Source organism: Notothenia rossii (assembly GCF_949606895.1).
Source record: "Notothenia rossii genome assembly, chromosome: 10".
Classification (NCBI taxonomy): Eukaryota; Metazoa; Chordata; class Actinopteri; order Perciformes; family Nototheniidae; genus Notothenia; species Notothenia rossii.
The window spans coordinates 14,194,094-14,217,880 of NC_136908.1; the positions used below are offsets into that span (position 1 = coordinate 14,194,094).

At 41.1% G+C, this 23,787-nt stretch overlaps 2 protein-coding genes across 6 annotated transcripts in view; one reads left to right on the top strand and one right to left on the bottom strand.

Moving 5' to 3' along the window:
- fam91a1 (family with sequence similarity 91 member A1) overlaps nt 1-19,529 on the bottom strand; it is a 31,993-nt gene extending 12,464 nt beyond the window's left edge. For 2 of the 4 annotated variants that reach the window (XM_079655898.1, XM_079655900.1), the window contains exons 1-12: nt 14,670-14,986; nt 13,493-13,577; nt 12,865-13,016; nt 10,662-10,719; nt 8,774-8,841; nt 8,363-8,476; nt 7,750-7,840; nt 6,294-6,356; nt 5,755-5,861; nt 4,658-4,696; nt 2,769-2,881; nt 382-488 (exon numbers count right to left, since the gene is read on the bottom strand). In XM_079655898.1, coding sequence (XP_079512024.1) covers nt 382-488; nt 2,769-2,881; nt 4,658-4,696; nt 5,755-5,861; nt 6,294-6,356; nt 7,750-7,840; nt 8,363-8,476; nt 8,774-8,841; nt 10,662-10,719; nt 12,865-13,016; nt 13,493-13,577; nt 14,670-14,741 — 1,069 coding nt within the window. In that variant the 5' untranslated portion in view covers nt 14,742-14,986. Of the gene's footprint in view, nt 1-381; nt 489-2,768; nt 2,882-4,657; nt 4,697-5,754; nt 5,862-6,293; nt 6,357-7,749; nt 7,841-8,362; nt 8,477-8,773; nt 8,842-10,661; nt 10,720-12,864; nt 13,017-13,492; nt 13,578-14,669; nt 14,987-19,505 lie in introns of those variants that run through there. The other 2 variants (XM_079655899.1, XM_079655897.1) reach the window with 2 other exon arrangements.
- On the top strand, nt 17,063-22,976 carry klhl38a (kelch-like family member 38a). Of its 2 annotated transcripts, none has more exons than XM_079655902.1 (4): nt 17,063-17,754; nt 19,448-20,804; nt 21,020-21,125; nt 21,647-22,976. In XM_079655902.1, exons 2-4 carry the CDS (start codon nt 19,449-19,451, stop codon nt 21,934-21,936), a joined length of 1,752 nt encoding a protein of 583 aa, XP_079512028.1. In that variant the 5' UTR covers nt 17,063-17,754; nt 19,448; the 3' UTR covers nt 21,937-22,976. The 2 variants fall into 2 exon arrangements, with proteins under 2 accessions (XP_079512028.1, XP_079512027.1); XM_079655901.1 differs by lacking the exon at nt 17,063-17,754 and adding an exon at nt 18,130-18,869.
- The last annotated feature ends 811 nt before the right edge of the window (nt 22,977-23,787 follow it).

The window sequence follows — 23,787 nt, forward strand, 5'->3', positions numbered from 1 at the left end:
AATTAGAACACATAAATGTTGACAGCCACTTTGATAATATCCAATTTGTTAGTCTCAGCAACACAAAACTGGCACCCTAATAGGCATAACAAAGTTGATATTAAACCACAAACAAAAACTTATTGGAAAAACAACTAATAATGTGAGAATGAAATTCAGAAGCATAACTAAGCTTTCTCTGGGAATAATTAGCGCTGCTTCTTCAACATTTCTGAAGCAATATTAAGAAAAGGGTGTGTGTGTGTGTGTGTGTGTGTGTGTGTGTGTGTGTGTGTGTGTGTGTGTGTGTGTGTGTGTGTGTGTGTGTGTGTGTGTGTGTGTGTGTGTGTGTGTGTGTGTGTGTGTGTGTGTGTGTGTTTGTGTGTGTGTGGCCACTCAGACCTTCTTCCAGGCTGGTGGTGTCGGTGTCGGTGGCTGAGGAGCCCCCCTCCATCACAGGACTGCCCTGGTCCCAGGACAGCAGCATCTTCTGAGGGTCCACGGTGCTCCTGACAGAGGAGCGAGCCACAGGGATTAAAGAGAGCCCCATCAACACAATCAAACCAAGTGCAGTAGTTTATTAAAACGTAATAAATAATTGAATATTAATAGAAATCTAATTGTCCTAGAATAAGTCATTTTCTGCCACTTGGGGACTCTTTCAGAATTATAACAAAATCAGTTTTGCAGCAGCATGGGATCATGGGAGTTTGTCAATGCAGTGACCTTCACCGAGTTAGAATTGCTTCATTTTTTCATCAAATTGTTCAGGAGATTTTTACCGTAAGCCCTATTATCAGAAGATGTCGCCAATTATAATACTGAATAAAGCAGTCTCACTTTAAAATCTCTGTTTCTCTGACGCTGTTTGGCTGCCGTGTGCTCAGCTTGTTTCTCTGATATCTTCTATTAACTTATATATTTAAAAATGTAAAGTAAAAGTCTCGCTCAGAACTGGATAAAGAATTCCAGTTAAAGATTCTGGCAAATAAACACAACACTGGCGCATGCTCAGAGGCCACACGACGCCATTACAGAAGACCAAATGAAATGGGACCATTAACTTCTATTAAAATAGATGATTTGTCTCCAAGTAACTACACAACTCAACAATATGTAAAACATGGCCCTATTTATTCTTAGACAATTAAATGCAAAAGTTACTGTGAAGCTGACAATTGAGCAGCCCGACCAAGCAAGGAGGCAGAGGCAGAACGTCCAAAATTATAAAGGGGTGTGGGGATTTATTAAAATCATGTGCACATAGTTCACCGCCTCAATCCTGCTGTTCTCCCTGAACACATCCTGCAGCCACAAGGATCTCACACATACTGACAGGAAAAACAGAACCTAAATACACCCAGACCAATCAAACCAACAAGACACAGGTGAGGGGGGGGAGGAGCCAACACAGGGCACCAGGTGCACACAATCCAGCAACAGACATAACGGGAGGGGGAACACTTTTCAAACACAAACATATAACTGAACAGAATACACACATACAAACCCAACTAAAGGCAGTCAGCACTTGAACAATGAATGCCACTTAACGCTATGATTTCTACACCTTCACATATTATTTGCACCCGGATTATTCTTAACCGCTGTCATTCTACACCAGCATAAGCACTTTCAGCGCTCTCGCTAACTCCCCTATCTTATCAGGCGGAGCCGAGGACCTGACCAGCACCTGCCAGACGACATTTCAATTAATACGGTTTAATCCTTTAATAAATACTATCTCAATAATTAGTATAAATTATATAAAATGTGCAAATATGCCATGCCAAACGGTACTGTGCAATCACGCTAATAAAGTGCAAAACTGTTCACTAAAGTGAGTTACCAGGAGCCGTCAGTCCACAGTGACAAAGTTACCTTCGTCACAGTTACATATCATATTTTTAAAGGATGTTCTAGGTGGATGAAGGTACAGGGCACAAACCATACTGGTATGTAAAAGGTTGAAAAATACATAATATATATTTAAACAAGTATGGGGACAATTGGACGGTTTAGAGCAGTGGTTCTCAACTGGTGGGTCGCGACCCCGAGTGGGTCGCAGATGTGTGAGTGAAGAAAAAGAAAAAGGAAATTTATTTTACATTTTTATTTTTTTGTGTGAAAAAAAGTCAAACTTTTATTTTGAAGGCCGATTTTCTAATGCTGTGCATGCAGTAGGCGTTGGACTGGAAGTACCGGAGACCATAAACGGTTTTGAAAACTTCTGTCAGGTAGTGATCATCTTCTCAATAAAACATCTTTGCTGATGTTTTTTCGAGTCTTCTGGCCAATCAGAATCTAAATTGTTGCCGGAAGTCCCCACGGAGAATAACTTTGCGGTAGAACTATTCTTTATACATCCATGGGTGCAACTTCAGATAAAAATGAACACAATGAAATATGATAAAAAATCTCCTGGAGAATAATCCCCCCCAGACGGTTGCGGTTGGGTTTTCAGCATGTGTGCCTTTTTATGTTATACAGTTCATCTTTGATTCCATCATCTCATTAAAAGCATTTACACAACTGTGTAAATTAAAAGCAAGTATGCTTTTTTAAAAGCATACTTTAGTTCTGTGAAGGGATATACGTACTGTACTTCGCTTTAATTAATATTGTATGCTGAAAAGCGTATATATATATATGACAGCACGATTTTTTGTTGAATAGATTTGAGTGGTTAAAAATTTCGGGTCACGATTTATTGACAAAGGAAAAAGTTTTGTTCCCAAAAGGCCTGACCAGTTGAGAACCACTGGTTTAGAGTGTCTGTCTGTACATACTTGAATCTGTTGGAGGACGCAGCGTTCTTCCAGGAGGGGTGGAGCTGTTCTGCGCTGATTACATGACCTTTCTTCACAGCAAAGCCGAGGCGGCAGTACATGGAAACTGCATTCTGATAAAACATTAATAAAACAAAAATCAAAAGTTGTTTGACCCACAAAAATCTGATTCTCTTTCACCGTAATACGTCATCTACTATCATCAACTCACTCTCCTCGACTTTTACTCATGTGGAAATGGATACATTAATTATACAGCTTTTTTTAAATAAAGTACTTTCAAGGAAATCAAGCCAAAAATGTGAAGAATCTTGAAGCCTTTCACCTCACAAAAGAGTTGGACAAACTCTGTGTACTTTAGGTGAGGATAGACAATAAGCATGGGAAATGAAAAGGCGAAAAACTAAGTGGATCGCACCACTTACTCACAGTATGGTTTTTTCGAGACGGTGGGTGGCAAACATTTGAGCTTTCCTTTTAAAATAGCTGTCTTCCTGTATGATTGCTTGTGAAACATCTCAAAATAAGAACATTGCTTTTTTTCTCACTAGGTCGGGTTCTACTGACAACAATGTTGACTTGTGAAGGTCTAAGAGAGACTGGATGCTACCTGGATACTCTTTCAGGTGAGGCTCTCTCAACACCAAGCAGGAATTACAATAACAAGTCATTCATTGTTGATGGTACCTGAACCAAATCCAAAAGGGTCAAACTTCAACATTTCCACTAAACAGTCAGCTGGCTTCCTTAAAGTGGTCAACTGGGCTTGCCCTTTCAGATTTTATTCAGGTCATCTCAATGAAGTTAGGGGCTTGATTGCTTCTTACATCTCAACACACAGAGGTGCAAGCCGAGTTCAACTCTTAGCCTTCCTCTTACCATATCAAAAGAGAGCGAGGATTTATTTTTTCAAGTGACTCAGGCCATGAGACAGTCATTACACAAGAGAAACTTAAACTTAAGTCACAATGGGAAAGGGTTCGGCACAAAGGAGACCTCTCAGACATCTCAATCAACTCTGAAGTGACTGGCTTTCTCCTGGAGAACCGCGGCTTCCTCAGCCTTCAGCCGTTTCTCTTAAGTGCTGCTTTTAAGCTGCAGGCATGAACTGAGGCAGAGGGAGGGAGGGGAGTTCAGCTCTTCACACCGGAGGTCACAACACTGGGAGTTTGGCTCAGTGTCTGATCGAGAGTGAATAGGAAACTGGGAAAAACTGGGTCAAACTCGAGCACCAATTCAACTGGAATGGTGCTGCTCAGCCCTCATCAGGCATGGGGTGGGTGTGTGGGTGTGTGTGTCACAGGCTATCTCTCAGATGTGTTTCTGTGGGAGCGTGTGTGTGTGTTCAGAATGAATGGCCAAATTGTGCATTCAAATCAACTTGCTAAGCTACTTATTATCCATCCTTTCTCATTCATTTGCACACAATTTAATTAAAAATTCTTATGGCCAATCTACAACTCCGACAAATGTGTTATACAACACATTACCGGTAGTCAAATTTGATAAAAGCATGCCTTCTGAAAGCAAACACTAAAGGAACACGTTTAAATACAAATGTTTTGTTGTATCAGCTTTCATGCCAAACTTTCATCTCAATATTTGGCTCAGAAAAACGAATTGGCAAAAAAGTGAAAAAGGTTGTTCACTTCATTGCTTTCCGCTGCTACACTGTGTGCTTTCAAAACATACAGAGAGGGAAAAAAGCATCTCTCAAAATCTCTTCAAAATCAAAGTGGAACCAGAGGAAATTACCCTGTTTTGTTGATGTCAATTTTGGAAAGCGGCGCAATAGTCCCCAGATCTACCACTTTGCCTTCCTCTTGTGAAAAACAAAACTTTAGTATGTATATTACGATAGAAACATTCTGCAGCAAGTGGATACCAACCTTCACCAAGTCCAAGTCAATCTCCAACACATTCGCCAGCTGGGAGGGGGGGGTGGCGGATCAGGAAAGAAAAATAAATAGGACTCAGTTGAAAAGTTATTTGAACACACAGTCATAAAGTGGGGCAAAAAAGTATTTAGTCAGCCACCAATTGTGCAAGTTCTCCCACTTAAAAAGATGAGAGGCCTGTAATTTTCATCCTAGGTATACCTCAACTATGAGAGACAAAATGAGAAAAAAAAAAAATCCAGAAAATCACATTGTCTGATTTTTAAAGAATTTATTTGCAAATTATGGTGGAAAATAAGTATTTGGTCACCTACAAACAAACAAGATTTCTGGCTCTCACAGAAAGAAACATGGGGGTGGAAACATCATGCTTTGGGGCTGTTTTTCTGCAAAGGGACCAGGACGACTGATCCGTGTAAAGGAAAGAATGAATGGGGCCATGTATCGTGAGATTTTGAGTGACAACCTCCTTCCATCAGCAAGGGCATTGAAGATGAAACGTGGCTGGGTCTTTCAGCATGACAATGATCCCAAACACACCACCCGGGCAACGAAGGACTGGCTTCGTAAGAAGCATTTCAAGGTCCTGGAGTGGCCTAGCCAGTCTCCAGATCTCAACCCCATAGAAAATCTTTGGAGGGAGTTGAAAGTCCATGTTGCCCAGCGACAGCCCCAAAACATCACTGCTCTAGAGGAGATCTGCATGGAGGAATGGGCCAAAATACCAGCAACAGTGTGTGAAAACCTTGTGAAGACTTACAGAAAACGTTTGACCTCTGTCATTGCCAACAAAGGGTATATAACAAAGTATTGAGATGAACTTTTGTTATTGACCAAATACTTATTTTCCACCATCATTTGCAAATAAAGTCTTTAAAAATCAGACAATGTGATTTTCTGGATTTGTTTTTCTTCTCATTTTGTCTCTCATAGTTGAGGTATACCTAGCATGAAAATTACAGGCCTCACATCTTTTTAAGTGGGAGAACTTGCACAATTGGTGGCTGCCTAAATACTTTTTTGCCCCACTGTATGTCATTGAGCAGACACAACAGGAGAGAACAGCAAAAGGTGTTTCTGTAGCCTACCTCCGCTACGTTCGTCTGCTCATCAATGGACACAAAGATTTTGTACAGTAGTGTTTCAAAGTAATCGCCTTGGACGCGGTTCATGACAAAGCCTTCCAGCGGGGGAACTGAAACACGCAGAGGGTTGAACACACATTCCAATAGATACTACTTTTTTTTAAAACATAATTTCACTTTGCAAAAAAGTTGTTTGTTTTAAATACTGTACGTATCTTTAATGACACTATTAGGCATCGTTTCAGATCAGTCAATTACCCATAATCACAGCTTATTTCCCCACAGTTGTAATTAAGGTAAATATAGCATTCAGTCAAGGAAATACTCAGGGGGGGGTTAATGGCAGGATGTAACACACACACACACACACACACACACACACACACACACACACACACACACACACACACACACACACACACACACACACACACACACACACACACACACACACACACACACACACACACACACACACACACACACACACACACACACACACACACACACACACACACACACACACACACACACACACACACCTGAGATGCAGCTGTCATCAGATATGGGAACATCCACGTATATGAAGCCCCGGTTGTACAAGCCTAGAGTGAAAAGACAAATATACTTACTATACCAAATTGTTATTGTTAACATGTACACAGTTCTGTTCTGTGTATTGCACATATGATAATGGCTTAATAAATCTCATCTGAACTGTGACTTGTATTTAAATTGCCTGTGACTCCTGTATCTAATTGTATTTATTCCAACTCAGTCCGCAGCACTCCAGTGGCCGGGGTGCATGACTGTGAAACTCTTCTTTAATTAACATTTCAAGTGCGAGGACACGACCGCAGCCCCTCTGCTTCATCTGTGATATTCACAACATAATATCATAAGTGAATTTTGCCTCTTGCTAGCTGAATTTGAAAGATGCTAACTCAATTATCCATTTATGCCAACAAATGTAATTTTATATCAAAAAGAAGTTTAGTTCTGAAGGTTCATTCATGCTGTACCAGCAGGCAGATACAAAATAAATAAACAAAAACTACCTCAGGCTCAGTCCCCAACTGCTATTGCAGATTTTGTAATGCTTCCATCTGCACCAGTAAACTATTTAAACAGCACTCATTTCCAATAATACTTAATCTTGTTGTTGCAGCATAAGGATTGTAAAGCCGTAAAGAGAGTAGCCCTTTGGGGCAACTTGTTCCCATAGTTCCTGTTGAAACCGGATGTAAGGGTGGGACAGGAGACTAGAACAAATCTAATTTGGAAAAAGCAAGACAGTGAAGCAACCCACTCTGAAGTGCTTTGTGTTTGAAATATTCAGTCCACCTCAAATTAAATATAAAATTCAAGGGGAACAGATTGGAGACATATTTTAAATACAACAACATATGAACTAGACCAGGGGTTCCCAAACTTTTCAGCCCGCGACCCCCAAAATAGCAGTGTCAGAGACTGGCGACCCCCTGTCGACGGGGGGTGGGTGGGTGCTAGTGAATTAATTTCAGAAACAAACAAAAAAAGTTTGAGAAACACTGCGCAAGTGGATTGTCAAAGAAATAAATGTCTATGCAAACGTTATTATTAATAATAATTTTTAAAAAATAACATTATACAAAATATTAATCAATTTTTATTTTTTTTATTTTCCATTTTTATTTTGTAATCATCTCGCGACCCCCACTCGGGGTCTCGCGACCCCCCACTTTGGGAACCCCTGAACTAGACAAAGCTGAAAGAATGAATAGGTGCTAAAGAATTGAAAATTGTTGACAATGTCAATATCCTTTGCTTCTATATGTTAAAGAATCTCTAAAAGTAAATAATAGTAATATTTTGACATTCTTGCTAACTAGCAAACCATTATTGAAATGAATAATTGTTGATTCTTTTTAACACAGGGTGTAAACATTTCTTTGTTATGACATTGATTATGCAGTTTCAGGTGTTTTAATTTGAACATTACATGTGACAGATACTCACTTAACACCACATTGTACTCCATTGTTCCAGCCAGCTGAGCTCCAGCGTCTATCATCTTATCAATGGCTTTCTTCTCTGCTGTGGAACAGATCTGTAAACAAACAAAAACAAACAAACAACATAAGAGCACACCTGGATATGTGGCTTTGTTCGTTAAAAAAGCCTCCAGTGAACAACAGGGGTAGGGCAGTCTCTGGGATGATGAAATTGTGAATTCCTTGAGTGTTTTTCCAGAGTTTATTTTTTCCTATTTATAGAGGGGAGAAGAAGAGTTGGGAACGCTGCAGGTATTTATTTTTAGTCAGGTGAGATCTCCACATGCAGTGCAGGCGCTCGTACGATCAATGATTGTAGCTTGGTGGGTGACGTGTAAGAAAAAAAACACCAGCCAGCATGTTTTCTCACTTATGTTGTAAATCAATGATACAGGAACTATAGATAAAACTGAATCAGGATTAAAAGAGTACAGTTTTGCATTTGCTATATGAAATAAAATAACATTATTAAATCTGCCAACTCTCCTTCCACTGTATCCATCCCTGCATGCTAATGCTAAACATTACAAATCCATACACATGGTTAAACATGGGAAATAAAAGAGCACTTATCGCACCCTGATATCGTCCTCGGTGATATAGCCGGTCTGCGCCGTCCACCACGGCTCCACAGAGATCTCCACTGGTTTGGATGGGAGCAGGTCTCGCGCTGATTTCCTGCGAAAGAATTTCTGACAAAGGAGAAAAACGTAGAAAGTGAGGTCAGACTAAGTCACTCTAATTAACATGAGCTGATATGTGCTAATAATTGTGAAGACAATGGTGGAAAGATATTGTGTGTTTTCTGGCTTTTGTAAATACATGTATGAGGCCGTTCTATCTATTGAAAATTGCCATGCAGTTTGCTGTCGGCTAAATCCGAGAAAATACAGCTGGATTAAATATTAAATATTCCCATGTGCACTTTACACTGAATTTTCTAACATGAACACATCTATTTAAAAGGCTGTATTAGAAACATATCTTACTTTGGACGACCTGCATTGGTTCATTAGGTCAATGTACTGATTTCTCCCGATGCCAAGCAGCCGAAGACCTGTGGAATGATGAGAAGGAGAAAGTCAGCCAAACTCAATTATGACTCTGTAACTGGCCTTGAACATGTAATGTCTGTACATGCACTAAGACATATCATTCTGGCTGCAGTACAGCTGGGGAAAAAAGAGTCCGAAGCATTTTTCAATGACAGACTTTGAGGCTTTGCAGCAGAGAATTACAGCAAGAAGAAAGAAGTTTGAGAATTAGCCTTTTCGGGATATTTCCAACTTCATATTTGAGAGTGGCTTCGGAGAAAGCTTGACGAGCGGCAGCAGTGACTCATCCCAACTCTGCTGAAGGGGTACGTATACACAAAAACCACACACCTTCTCTGCTCCTAGTACTAGACTCCTGGTACTAGGATGGGTTAAAAGCAGAGAACAAATGTCACTGTGTGCTGTGTGCTCTGCATGTGTGACTAAAGAGGGGTTTCATCCCTCCCAATTCTTCTCTGAGACAATCCAAACACACACAGACACAAAAGCACCACTAATCCATCTTGGGAGGTATCTTAAGAGTGAGCGTGTGCATGCATTTGTATCAGTGAATAAATTAAGACGTATGGTCTGTCTGAGAAGATACTGGCCCATAAAGCACAGTTGTAAAGCTGGTACAGAGGTAGAGGTATAATTATCTGACTCTAGATCCCACCTTGTCCTTTCCTCAAGCCTCTGATGCCCATGGCTGGAAGGGGCAGAGCAGAATGTACTGGGACGGCTGCCAGCGCATTCAGGGACAAATAAGGGATGTTCGCATTTCGCCCTACTAACGCAGCAGAATCCTGCACGCATATCCTGCCGTTTCACAGACACACAAACAACCGCCTACTTAAAAAAACACTCTCACACACACACACTTTGCTGTCTCTCCAGCCACCCACTGCAGCATGACACACTTCCAAAGCTCCTTTAGGGAGATTTGAGGAGAAAAGCCCCTGCTGGCAGCCTTCTGTCCCCACAGCGTGAAGGTCCTGCTCATCCAGGACTCGGCCACTCTCAGGCCAACGCCAAAGCCCTTTACACTTGACGGCAGAAAGACAAAGAAAGATACAACTGCCTGTACACTTCCAGCTTTGACACAATCTTAATCTGGTTTTACAATCATTACCGAGAACCAGAGCTCCTTGGTTAAGTATTATCATTGCAGAAAAGCAATTTATAATCCTTTATAAAAATGTAATTTATATCAGTCAATCCAAAATAAATCGATTTACCAGAGCTGGATACAGAGACAAGTTTCAGGTTGATTATTGCTTGTCAAGGGGGTTTTGAAAATCGTTAATCTAATAAACTGTCAAAACCATGGTGAGATTAGTTTGTTGTTTGAGGGAAAGTGGTAGAAGTCTTATAGGAAAGGCAAGCCTCGTCAAAGCAGAGGTAAAATGCTAACACCAAGAAAACTTATTTTTTACCAACAAATAAAATACCCAACTTCCGTAAAAATATTTGATTTGGCTTAATTTACTTATATTGGATACAGGACATGCTCTGTGTTAAAAAAACAAAACAACATTTGAATTAAAACAGAAAATATTTTAGCTGAGGGAAATCTCTTTAAATTGCTCTCTATGTCCGACCAAACCAATATGTTTTATTCAAACGATTTATCAAAACAGTTAGCTTTCCGTTAATCAAATAATCAATTTGTTCCAGCTTTAGTTTCATTATAGGTGCTGATTTCGCCCCGTGAATAAACAAAATGTCCGATAACTCTGGAATATCTCCAGTTTAAATGTAATGTGCCCCTCCAATGACCGTATGAACGACCTCCAGCAAGGGGGGGAAGTGAGAAAAAAAATACGGATGAGGAAAAACTCACAGTCAGCAGCAGTGAAGTTGGGCAAGGAGTCGTAACTCTTCTCACTGTTCATAATATCCTGGAATTGCAAAGAAGGAAGGGAGAGTTAGGGAAGGTGGAGACAGGAAGGACACAGGGAAAATAATTGAACTCATTTCCCTCTTTCCCTTTCTGTGTCCCTCTGCCTCTGGTTAATAACAGGATTAGCAGATCTGGGCGGCTGTGCTAATTTCTACACCCCATTTTCAATAAGTGCTTAAAACGGATTATCAGAATATGACATAGCCTTCGGCAATTCAGCGGTCACAATTAAAAGCTCAGTCAAGTTAAGTTTAGCGTTCATGGGCAAATGAAAGAAGCCTTTTTAAGTTGAGTTGTAAGAAAGAGCTTTTGGGCTTATTAGTCATATCTTCTCTGAAAAATGGGAAGTAATGTGAATGTGGAACAATCATATGTGGCTGCTGGTATCGGCACACACACCCTCTGAGTAAACACACAGGGGGGGAAACTGAAAATATATAACTGAGGGCATTATGAAAACAGATACACAATATATGTAATCAGCTTCAAACTAAACTACGGAAACTACAGAGAAAGTTCATACTTTTAGGAGCCAACTCACGACCCACGCTTTTAACTTGACTTTTCATTGAATTGTATTTATTCTTATAGATTCTTATGTTCTTATTCTTCTGTGTTTATTGACTTCTGTTGGCATCAAGTGTTTCTATTTTTCATAATTATATAATACTACTCTGTTTATCACCTTAGAAGGGGGCGTTGTGTCTATTGTTTTTGAAGCACTGTGTGTTACTATCTGTGTATGAACATTGCTATGTAAATAAAGTTTGATTTGATACAGGTGCATTACTGTCATTAAAAACATCCAACTATTATGTGTATATTGATTACTTTTCAAGCTACAGCACCATGGAAACAGTTCGATGAGTTGTTGTATCCATTATTGTCGGGAGTCAAGAAGTACTGGACCTGGTCAAAGTCCCAGAGAAAGTGTTACAGACTGAGACTTATCAGAGAGGGTGAGGCGTGATGCGGACAAAGACAAAACTGACTGCAGAACAAACAGAAAACATGTTTCTGGGTGTGTTTATCCTGGGATCAGTGCTGTGTCTCTCAGCTGCTACACGAGGCTTCACTAGACTTTGACTGACACCTAGTGCCTGACTGATGCCAGGTCTATCCACATAGAAATACTCAAGACAGAATATTATATAGAGCAACCGAATATATCTATCTGATGATGGTGGTAATGTATGCCATGTTATATGGAAGTAGACCATTTTCTTAATTCAAAGTTTCTATTGAGGTTTTCGAATAAAGCTTTGAATGTCTGTTTGATTGTGTGAATTCATCACATAAGAAATTATATTTTTTTTAAAAAGGGATTCTTTGTATCAAATGAGTCTGTCTTAGTTATGAATTAAACTCTCTTTAACTAATATAACTCTGTGTCTTTTGCTTAAAATATAAATGTTTATATTTTTTCAAATAGAATCTCTAATATTTCAGTAGCTAAAAATGTGTCTTCTACTTTTTCAATAAAACTATGATTTTTGGATTTTCAGCAGCAATTATATTTATAACTCTTGAATCTATTTGATGCAGCTCTTTCATGGCTCAATAGTGCTAGCTCCTGTAACATACTGTGGCTACATGATTAAGGTGTAGCTGCAACAAAGGGTATTTCTTCAGCAAATCTTTTCAGGTGTACCATATCATGTAGTATATTTCCAAGATTCAAAGAACACATTACAAATAGCTGCAGGGGGTTGTGAAAAGCTTAGACCTTTCTTATTATAATGGGTTCATGGATTCTTTGTTTAGTCTAAAAATGCTTTTTCCGCAGTAGTTTCCAGGGATGCCAAAAATGAGGCACTGTTCAATTTAAATAAGAGACGGAGCTCCGAAACCAATTAGTGAATCTTTGCTGATGAACAATAACAACTCCTACTTGTCGCCTTGGAGTTTACCCAGCTCATTGTTCTATAAGCGCAGACGAAAATGTGAAAATCACCTTTGTCACTGTCTTTGGTTTCAGAAGACAGCAATGCTGGAAATCAGCCAGAGCTTTCACATACTGTGTTTACAAAGATAGATGTCCAGGTGTTTGAGAAGACTAACACAAATCCTGATGAATTTAAACCTTTCCACATCAAACCCCATTCTTCATTTTCTGTTGTGCATTGCAGCAGGAGTGGCTTACCTCCATGATTCCTATGTAATATGAGAACGGAGTGATGCGCAGCCCTTTCACCATGATGTCAGACAGGTGGTAGGGGTACAGCATCAGGTGGTCACGGCTGTACTTCAGGAGCTCCTCATAATACTTGCGCTCATCCTTCCTCACGTGCCGCACTGTTCATAAAACACATATAACATGAGTTTTCATGCTGTCATACTTCCGGGAAACCTAAAATAGGTAAATCCAGGTAATAAAAGGAACAATTATCCAATACTGAATAGGCTTCAAAAGGTCACATAGCAAGTTAGACAATTGATTACATAAAGTCTTTTAGACACTGGGAAATGATATAGGTAATGTGTTGATATCACTAAAACCTCATTACTTGTTCATACACATATAATTGTACCGAAATGGGGGTCAAATATTACCAATATTCCAGGGAATGTACCAGTGAGAGCATGTGTTTGTTGGGAAGATGGCCTTGTGCAGGTGCACTTTTTGCTTAAGTGCCTTTTTAGATACATATTCTGCCAGTCTATTTAATGTAAATGAATATGTTAACTCCTTTAATCTCACAGCAGCGTATCATCACGTGTGAGTACAAGGTGTATGTTTAGCGCTGGCGTGAGGTAAAAACGTAACTCACCTAGGTTATTGCGGAATCGCAGCTGGTTGCGGATGCTGTAGAGCAGCACATGCTTCTCATACTCTCGCTGAGAGTTCCCCAAACACTGCAGAGCAAAAACAAAGCACAAAGGTTAGGGTCATGGTTTGATTGACACTTTAGGGGATACAATGACCTACTGGGCCCCTTTTTATCAACATCTTTCTACCATTGTCTGTGCAATGTGTATAATTGTCCCATGCTAGAAACTTGGAAACAAAGCGCATCCGTAAAACTATTCAATTATTTCAACAAAAACAGATGACTCCCAAAAAGCCTTGAGGTATAGAGCCTTTGGGCAGTGGAGCAAAGTTGTGCAAATGATGTTGGATATGTATTTGATCCAGCAGCAATCCTATTGGGTACTCGGTTGGATGTTTTTATTGTGCCTCTGGGTAGATGCACACACACATCTTTGGGCGGCATTAACTCAGTCCGCTGTGAACCGAAGGGAAGCTAGTTCAAGTCCCTGCACAGACCAAGTATGTCATGTGGACTGGTAGCTGGAGAGGAGCCAGTCACATCTTGGGCATTGCCGGGATGCCCATGAGCAAAGCACTGAAACTATAACACCTTTGGGTGCTGTGCTGCAGTTAACCATCATTTCTGAATCCCTCCATATTGATGCATTCATGTTTGTCAGACAAAAAGACTTATAACATAATGAAAAACTGATATTTCCCAAGGGTGTGCAATGCATCTCTGGTGAGGATGCACAGAGCCTCTGTGTGTACATACACCCGCCTCCACTTCAGCACGACATGCTAGCTTGATAGCACACCGTATATGCAGGAGGAGGGGGTTATACAGACTATTTATAATAAAATAACCTTCGTAACTCTTCGACATCGCAAGTCTATAGTTAAAACACACATTATGCACACAGGTGTGAATGATATCCACGCGCTAAAATCATGTGACGCGCCACCTATTGAGCAGCCTGTCATGTGATGCCAGCCAGGGTAGCTTCAGGAGCTGTAATGTAAAGATGGCCAGCTGTGGCTCCGGCTGTATTTCTGCAGAGGTTATTTACCGAGTGGTGCGACACTGACAGCTGTATGACACAGAGCCCCGCGGTGACATTGACAGGTGCATCCCCCAGCACACAGCGGTGTTCCCCGCTCACCTTCCCCCTGAGGATAGCTTAAAAACACGGTACCTGTTTGACATTAGCAGGAAGCTTGGTCCAAGGATAATTCTGCCTGATGTGAAATTCTACGTCCGTGTTCATCGCTAGCTAGCTTGCTGGCTACAACCAGAATCCCTGGAGACGACCTGGAACCTCGGGCAAGTCCACGGTGACTTTACCCCCCTGACACCCAACAACCGAGCAAGGCGACCCCCGACGTGAGGAGAGCGTTTATTATCCGGTGGTTATTTTCCTTTACAATAAACGGTCACTTCCTTGTTGTATTTTCGAACAAGCCGTTCGTCGGGCTCGTGGCTACATCCGTCACTTCCGGTCGAGGCGTGACGATGGATGTGAATGAGGCTCGAGAGCACAGTGAGAGATGAGAGGTAATGGAGAATCAAACAAACCTGATTTATATTAAAATGAAAGATAGTGTTTCACCTCAAAAACCGGCCTCAAAGGATATGTCTTATTTTGTTTTTTTATTATCAACACATACAAATAAAAGCCTGCACCAAGCCCATTCATTCCCAAAGTACATTTTGGAGGTACATCTCTTTACTTGAGTATTTCGATTTGATGCTACTTTATACTTGTATTCCTACACTGACGTATTACTACTTTTACTAAAGTATATAAACTGAGTACTTCTTCCACCACTGCCTGTTTTCATTAAAAAAAAAAAAAAACAGCCTACTTCTATTTCAAATAAAGCCTGTATAACATGGGTCATTGTGGTTTGTAGCAACATCACCCAAACAGTTAATAGCGTTTTTGGTGGGGTCTATTTTCAGACACAGATTAATACACATTTTACATTCTACTGCAGATATTACTGATTCTTATTTCAGCCAAGGACGCCTAACAACACAGAATATATTCCAGGTCCCCACTTTATACAGTATATGTTATTATTTATTTGTGACATTAAACAGTGATCTGTGGAGTATTGAAAATATTTATTTGTAAACCTGTTTACGGAGCCCACTTTCATATTACTACAGACCCTGCCCTGGAGAACCGCTGCTCTAGTGAGTATTTATGGCAGAAGGACCCACTCAAGGGAGGATCCACTCAAAATAAACTACAGTGCCCATGGTCATGTCACCCAGTGTGACTCATTGATGTGTTTTTTATAGTTTTATGTCAACAATGGAAGTCTATAGCCTCTGGGAAATAAGATAAATCAGCATTGTCTGACACTTTGGAATAACATTAACTAGACAGAGAGAGTGGTGCCTGTTCATGCCCCTGACTGAACAATATGAAACATGGAGAAACTGTAAGATAAAAGTGGAAGATTATAACCTTCCTCTTGCACCTCAACCTACATTTATTATGGGTGGTCTTTTTCAGATTTTGAGCTTCGCCCCTGAAGTGTGAGTGTGTAGTACACACCATGACTTCAAGCATGAAGCTGTCACTTGGTAATGGTGTGTGGAGTGTAGGATTTCACTGTGTGACAAAGTCCACCAATGCAGCGTGTGCTCGCATGCCATGATGTCTGACTTGCTGACAGCCCACTTTCTTGCAGCTTTGTCATTCAATCTGTCCACATGTAACTCCAGTTTCTTGTGATATGCCACTAAACAAATAGACAGTATTTCATCTCACTGCATCAGGAACTTCATGGAGAGCAAATTAGAGAGGGGCTGAAGACAAGGCCTTTTTTGGAGATAGGGAAAAGACATCTTAAAGATATTTACTGTCAGGGAAAGAAACCCATGGAATCATTTCCTTAAATCTTTCCCGTCAGTGACTTCGAATGATGTTACAATAGATCTTGTCTTGATTCATTTTTATCATTTAAACATGAGGCTTCAAATAAATGGATTTACATTGGAAAAAGTAGTTGTACAAACAGTCTTATCGTTTTTTCAGTTATTTTAAAGTTTAAAGTGTGTATGGCCTAGCATTACTATACTTGTGGGGACCTAAATCTGTTTACACAGTCACGTGTGGGGACCCGCTTCCCTTATGGGGACAAATTGGAGGTCCCCATGAGGGGAATCATTAATTTTAGGGTGAAGACTTGGTTAGGTTTAGGTTTAGGGTTAGGGTAAGGGTAAGGGTAAGGGTTAGGGCTAGGCATGTGTTGGTTAAGGTTAGGATAAGTCTCCAGGAAATGCATGTAAGTCAATGTAATGTCCCCTGAAGTTATGTATACATGGTGTGTGTGTGTGTGTGTGTGTGTGTGTGTGTGTGTGTGTGTGTGTGTGTGTGTGTGTGTGTGTGTGTGTGTGTGTGTGTGTGTGTGTGTGTGTGTGTGTGTGTGTGTGTGTGTGTGTGTGTGTGTGTGTGTGTGTGTGTGTGTGTGTGTGTGCGTGTGTGGACTCATGAACAATGGAACCATGAACAGTCACAACTACATGTCATAGTGCCCAAATATGCCTCTGAGACCACAGCATGTACTTCTAAACTATATACAGGATTGGGTTTCATGGATGCTATTTGGCAACGTGACACATACAGTGCTACAGGGTAACTGACACTTCAAACAGGTGAGAAGCAGTAACTGCAGTCATCTCCAGTTGTGCATGAAGAGAAACCACATCTTGACGCACACTGGGCCTGGTTCCTACAGCTGTTTTCTCTGATCAAGACGGCCCATCAGCACTGCTCTATATTTACCTTCATCCTGGGTTACACACATGACGGAGGAGTAGGAAGGGACCTAATCAGCACAGAAGATGGACAAGGGTTTTGGGACTCTTAGATTAAACTCCAGCTTGGGTGGGCCCGATGGCTGAGTCAGAGCCTTGTGATGGCTCTCCCTCCCCTGGCCTTTGTAAACACTGGACTCAGGCAGAGCCGCTAAGCCGGCAACTGGGTACCAAACCGCTCTGTGTCACATGAGAGGCCTGGCTGGAGTCACAGTGGCTGGGATACTATTCTTAGCTGCAGGAATGTACACAGTGGCCTCATGGCGAGCTCCACAGCTCCTAACTGGAAAGCTTGTTCGTTTCTTTGTGTCATGCTCCTTTTCTCTCCCTGACTACACTACATTTTCTCTCTGGATACTGTTTTGGTTTGTTCTTTGTAGGATTTTATAATTTTTTCAGTCCAAACCAACCACTGATTTTGGATATTGTTGATTTTCTGAAGGCAGGAGGTAAGGATTTACTCAGTCACAGATGCTCACTGATGAACTGGCAACAACACGTTTCTCTCAAACTTATCAGTTTGATGAAAATAGGATACTTAAATGTTTCAGAACTTTTGTTCAGCCATAAGCTCATTGTCTGCTTCAATCATAATTAATTATGATCACAAATGTTGTTTATGATTAGGTAACTGAGGCTTTGCCTCTGTTACAATAACTTAAAAAGCCATTATTTTAATAGTTTGTACTGATGATATGTTTATAAATCAGCTTTGATATTTGGCAGCAGAAGAAGGATACATAGGTCACAAAAGAGCATAAAAAAACCATATTGGTTACATAATAAATGTTTAGAAACATTATTGATGACATTATTGATATATTTCTTTGACAGTGTTGGAAGAAGAAATAATATCTGACTGAACTAAAAAGACAAAAAGTACAAAAGTGAAGGCATCACAATATACAAAAGTACCAACATAAGAGCACTAATTATGCAAACTGGCCCAATTCAGAGTTACAATTATTATTGAATAATAGTTGATGTATTCATTTTGCAGCTTTTTTTTATGTATTTATATTCTATGTATTTATGTTCATTCTGCTTGGTAGCCTTTTAATTCCCCCTAAAGACCTATAAAGCCTTATGGACATAATGATATCATACTTTAATTATTAATTAATGTTTTGTATTTTTAATCTGATCTGTGAAGTAACTGCTTAAACTGTGAGTTGTGAAATGTCTGTTACAGTCATTTCATAATAAAAGGTAATGACTAGAGGTCCAAATATATCCAACAGGCTGGCAGGCCCTGTAAGTGGGTAAATCAGTAGCTGTCACTTTGGGTGATTAAAAGCCTAGTGTTGCTAATAGCACAATGAAATTCCTGCTCTTTGAACCGAAAGGTCTTCACAAACTGTCCAACCAGGGAGAGACAGAGAGAGACTTTGAGAGAGGAGGAAAATGGCAACAGAGATAGAGAGGCAGAGAAATGTCCAGAGAGAGGAGAGACAAACAAAGATGGTGTGATGACACAGCTTTGTTAATGTTAGCGGTGATGGGCTGCTTAATACGGGAGATGCGGCCTAATGCTACATGGATGCATCAAGATCATTTGGAGGAGGTAAAAATAGCAGTCAGTCAGTAATCTTCACTTTAAGGACAGCTGCTCAGCAGAAGTTTCAGAGTTTGAGTTGGTCTCATGAAACCAGATAAAATGTTAAAGCATATATACATGAATTAACTAACCTAAACTTTGAAAGGAAAATGTCTGCTATTGAAATGTAAAAATGAAGCAAAAACTGCCCTTTTGGAAGATTAGTCATTTGAGTAGTTTGTAGAGGAATCCCATTCTACTTTTAGACCTAAAAGGAATAGTATAAAATTTGAAGAAATTACTTTTTTCATTTGATACTCTCATATGTTGATTAAGTCTACAAATATCGTATTGGTACTTACACTTTGTTTTTTGTACAGGAAATGCGGCTTCTCCCCGTGTCTAGTCTTTATCACTTTATGCTAAGCTAAGCTAACTGTTTCCTGGCTGCATCCCCCTACTTAACTCCAGGCATGAGAGTAGAACGGATCCATGCTTTTCCCAATATCTGATAGAACCATGCAATGTCAGTGTATGCCCATGCATTTCCAACACAGACGTTAGAAACACTTTGATGATGGAGTCTCTCTTTTCCCTCTCCACAGAATGGCCTTAAAACCACGAGAGGTTTTCTCTTACAAAGACTCAGAACTTCCCACCCACCTTCATGCCCAGCTCAACATCCTGCGTCAGGAGCGTATCCTGACAGACGTCCTGCTCTGCACCGAGCAGCAGGAGATCCCCTGCCACAGGAACGTCCTGGTGTCCAGCAGCCCGTACTTCCGCGCCATGTTCTGCAGCAACTTTCTGGAGAGCAGTCAGGCCCGAGTGAATCTGAAGGGGATCTCTTCAGATGTCCTCAGTGGCATAGTGGACTACGTCTACACAGGTTGCATCACTATCACCATGGAGATCGTGCTCCCACTCATGCAGGCGGCCTCCATGCTCCACTATGGAGGTCTCTTCGAGGCCTGTTCCCTGTTCCTCCAGGAGCAGCTGAGTCCAGAAAACTGCCTGAGCATGATCCGCCTCTCTGAGATCCTTCACTGTGAGAGCCTGAAGGAGAGGGCGAAGGAGATGGCCGTGAGGTGTTTCTCTGACGTAGCCGCCACAGAGGACTTCTGTGAGTTGTCCCTTCCTGAGCTCATGTGTTACCTAGAGGACGACCGACTCTGCGCTGAGGAAGAACAAGTGTTTGAGACCCTCCTGGCGTGGATCCACCATGACCCGTTCTCCCGACGCGGCGCCATCCATGATCTCTTCAAGAAAGTCCGCCTTCGATACATCCATCCAACTTACCTGTTCCAGTTCATCGCCAACGACCCATTGGTGCAGTCCTCAACCCTCTGCACTGAGATAATCGAGTCAGTGCGCCGCCTCATGCTTTCAGTCAGCACCAAGTGTGGTCGAGAGCTCAAGCCGCTCTGGACCTCTCCACGACGTTACACCTGCAGAGAAACACTGGTGGTGGTTGGAGGACGCAAGAACAATGAGCAGACCTCACGAGAAGCTCTACTGTATGATGAAAGGACTCAACGTTGGCAGTGGTTGGCCAAGCTTCCTCTGCGCCTCTACAAAGCTGCATATGTGTGCATTCATAGCATCCTGTACGTGCTCGGCGGGCTCAGCCTCTGCATGACGTCAGGTGACAGCTCAGTCAGCGCCACAGTGTACACGCTCTCCCTGAAGACCAACCAATGGCGCACTGCTGAACCCATGTTGGAGCCACGATATGCCCACCAAAGTGTGTCCTACCTGCACTTTATTTTTGTGTTAGGAGGCATTGGGGTTGACAAGAAGATCTCTCAGTCCGTAGAGAGATATAACAGTATGTTTAACCAGTGGGAGGCCATGGCACCAATGCCCACAGCCGTGCTGCATCCAGCTGTTGCAGCCAGTGATCAGCGGATTTATGTTTTCGGAGGGGAGGACGCCATGCAGAATCCAGTTAGACTGATTCAGGTAGAGTCACACACCTCATTTTATCAGCATTGAATCAGCATTTATGTCCAATATGTGCATTGTTGCCACTCAAATAGAGACTTAGTTTTAAACTGAATTCATTGTAAGTTTTCAAAGATAGAAACCAGATGTCACACAAGCAGAGAGCAAACTACAGTATTTGATGGTGCAGTAAATAAGTTTTCTCTCTGTTGATATTTGTGATGTGTCAACAGGTGTATCACATTTCTCGCAACTTGTGGTCCAGGCTGGAAACAAGGACGGTTAAAAATGTGTGTGCCCCTGCTGCTGTCATTGAAGATAAGATCTACATCATAGGAGGTGAGCTCAATGAATGGTCACACCGTTCATTACATAACTTTACATAATCAATGTACTCATTAAATTAGAGCATTAAAGCAGTTATCTCTTGGTATTTAATGATGTTCCTTGACTGTGGCTCCCAGCCCCACGCCCATTCCTTCCTAATGACAATGTCAATCTTAAGTTATACTGTACACTTGACAAGGACTATTTTTTTCCTTGGCGATTATAAACATTTGATGTTCTAGTGTAGAACGTATTTCCAGTAGGAGGACAGTGTATTGTATGCGTCGTTGTCTCAAAATAAACTAATACAACATGTCTCCAAGGGCAACCGTGTTGCTCAGTTATGTGTTTATAGTTTAGTAAAACAATGGAGCTCTACTGCACAGAGGAATACATTAAATCAGGCTTTAGATACACATAAAATACGCTACTACTGTCCATTAGTCTATGATCTTCTTTGTTTGTAAGAACAATATAAAACTTTAACGGACTCAGTTCTTTAAAGTGTACTGAATAAAAACCACATTTTCCAGGATACACCAGGCGAATGATCGCCTACGACACAAAGGCCAACAAATTCATCAAGTGTGAGAACCTGAAGGAGCGGCGGATGCATCACAGCGCTACAGTCATCAACAACAAACTCTACGTCACCGGTGGACGCATCCTCAACGGCCACGATGTCATCGAGGACTCAGACTGCTTCGAGTGTTACGACCCCAAGACGGACGTTTGGACCTCGAAAGGTTCTTTGCCTTACAAGCTGTTTGACCACGGCTCCCTGCCTCTAGTCTGCGTCTCCAACAGACCAAACCCACCATGACCCAACATTAACCGGCTAATGGAGCGAATGCTTTGCTGCATGTTCCTCACATCCCCTTTGCCTTATTGGCCTCTAAAGTCACAAATGGGAAACCATTTCAACCTGACTGCATTCCTTCACGCAGCTCAGTCACAACTTAGCAGCACGTTAGGCCAGACTGACTTTCAGCTGAATCAAAGGGTGGCTCAGCTGAGAGCAGAGGAGACACTGCTGAGGCACCTGAGGGGAACTGAGAACCCACAAGATGAGGGGAGGCAGACGAAATTACGTAACAAGCAGCTGTGCAAACACATGTGCAATCCAAAAAGCAATTTTTGCACGTTGCTGCGCTTTTTGATGCTCACTCAAAGTGGTAATGCTTTAATTTCCCATACATTTAGACACAGCATATCACTGCCCGGCAGCTGCAGTTGACTTCCCTGTTACTATTAAATACATTGGGATAAAAAGTCTCGCTGCTTGGCAACTCTACGAGCTCTGCTGCTCGTGTAAAATGATCAGAGAGCTAATATAATTTGCACTTAATATAAAATACATTCCTCCTTCACCCACATGCTTCTCTCTGACTGCACTTGCAGATTGAGTTGATGAATTGTAACTGAACGTGGATCAGCTCCCCCAGCTAAATAAAGACGTGTATCGTGTTTGATGAGTCCATCAGTAGCACATTTATTATTTCAACAAAACTATTTGAGCCAACTGTATTCCAGACTATAACAGTGATATTTAAAACAAATACAAATGATATATTATCTTATGAAAACACACAATTCAGTGCCTCTTTAATCACGCTTATTTGCAGTTATACACCCCCTGTTTCTATCTCACTACAACCATATGTTGATTGTAATTTAAAAAAGAACATTTAACAATCAAAACAGTTAAAGGTTAATTTCACAGATAGCATTAACCTATTGTCATCTATAAAATCTTTCCATTGGCATTGTGATAATATTGTTATTGTGAAATACTGTACTTTGGCCATTATAACAGCCCCAATGTGTAGTTTCTCTGTAGTATAATAAAAATATGTATAATAAGTCTCAGCACTCAAACGTTTGTGTATTTCATTGGTGGTTTAATGTTGGAAGAAGAAGCAGCTTCACAGGCAGCTATACTGATGTGAGGAAATGTGACAATGCTGCCTTTGAGGCGAATGCATGGTGGAGATGCAGCGACCTACTTAGGGGGAACTATGACTGGGAATGATGTGGGGGAGATGTCCAGGGTTTGCAGCAGGCTCATGTAAACATGTAAACTGCAGGTGCTCTCTCATAAACATGTCCGCTGATTTCAAATCAGTCTTCTATTCATCTGAGAGCAAACGCTGTAATATAGCGGAGGAACATTTGCGACAATGAGACAGACCACTACTTTTACATCTGTGTCGACCCTGCAAACCTCTTGACCCTGACGGAGCGTACGTTCACTGTTGTGCTAAGACCACTGCCCCTGGTAACAGCTGCCATAGCAACGCTATTATCACCCCCATCGGATCATCCGCAGCATGCCTCCCTGTAGTGGGATTATAACAAATTGATTTACTGTAACGCTGATGCTAGCACAATTGATTTTCTTTCACAACATTACAATATCCTTATATCTTTGATATTGATTTCCCTGTTTTTGGTTTTTGTAAATTGATGTGATACTGCAAAGAAAATTTCCAATGTATTGCTTTAGATTTATCTGTACACAAGAACAAATAATAGAATATGTTTTGGACAGCAGTATAAATGTTGTTTGTGTTTTTTTCTTAGACTCAGTATCACTCACTTGGTGCAGATTTAATACATAATTCCTCATTTGTGTTTGGACCGGCTGAGTCCTGTTGCCTTGACACAGGGGAAC

Excerpts from the sequence above, each read along its gene's own strand:
- klhl38a (XM_079655901.1), top strand. The coding sequence starts at position 18,835 with ATGCTACATGGATGCATCAAGATCATTTGGAGGAG. Across the intron at positions 18,870-19,447 it reads ATCAAGATCATTTGGAGGAG|AATGGCCTTAAAACCACGAG; the intron begins GTAAAAATAGCA and ends CCCTCTCCACAG. Across the intron at positions 21,126-21,646 it reads TAAGATCTACATCATAGGAG|GATACACCAGGCGAATGATC; the intron begins GTGAGCTCAATG and ends CACATTTTCCAG.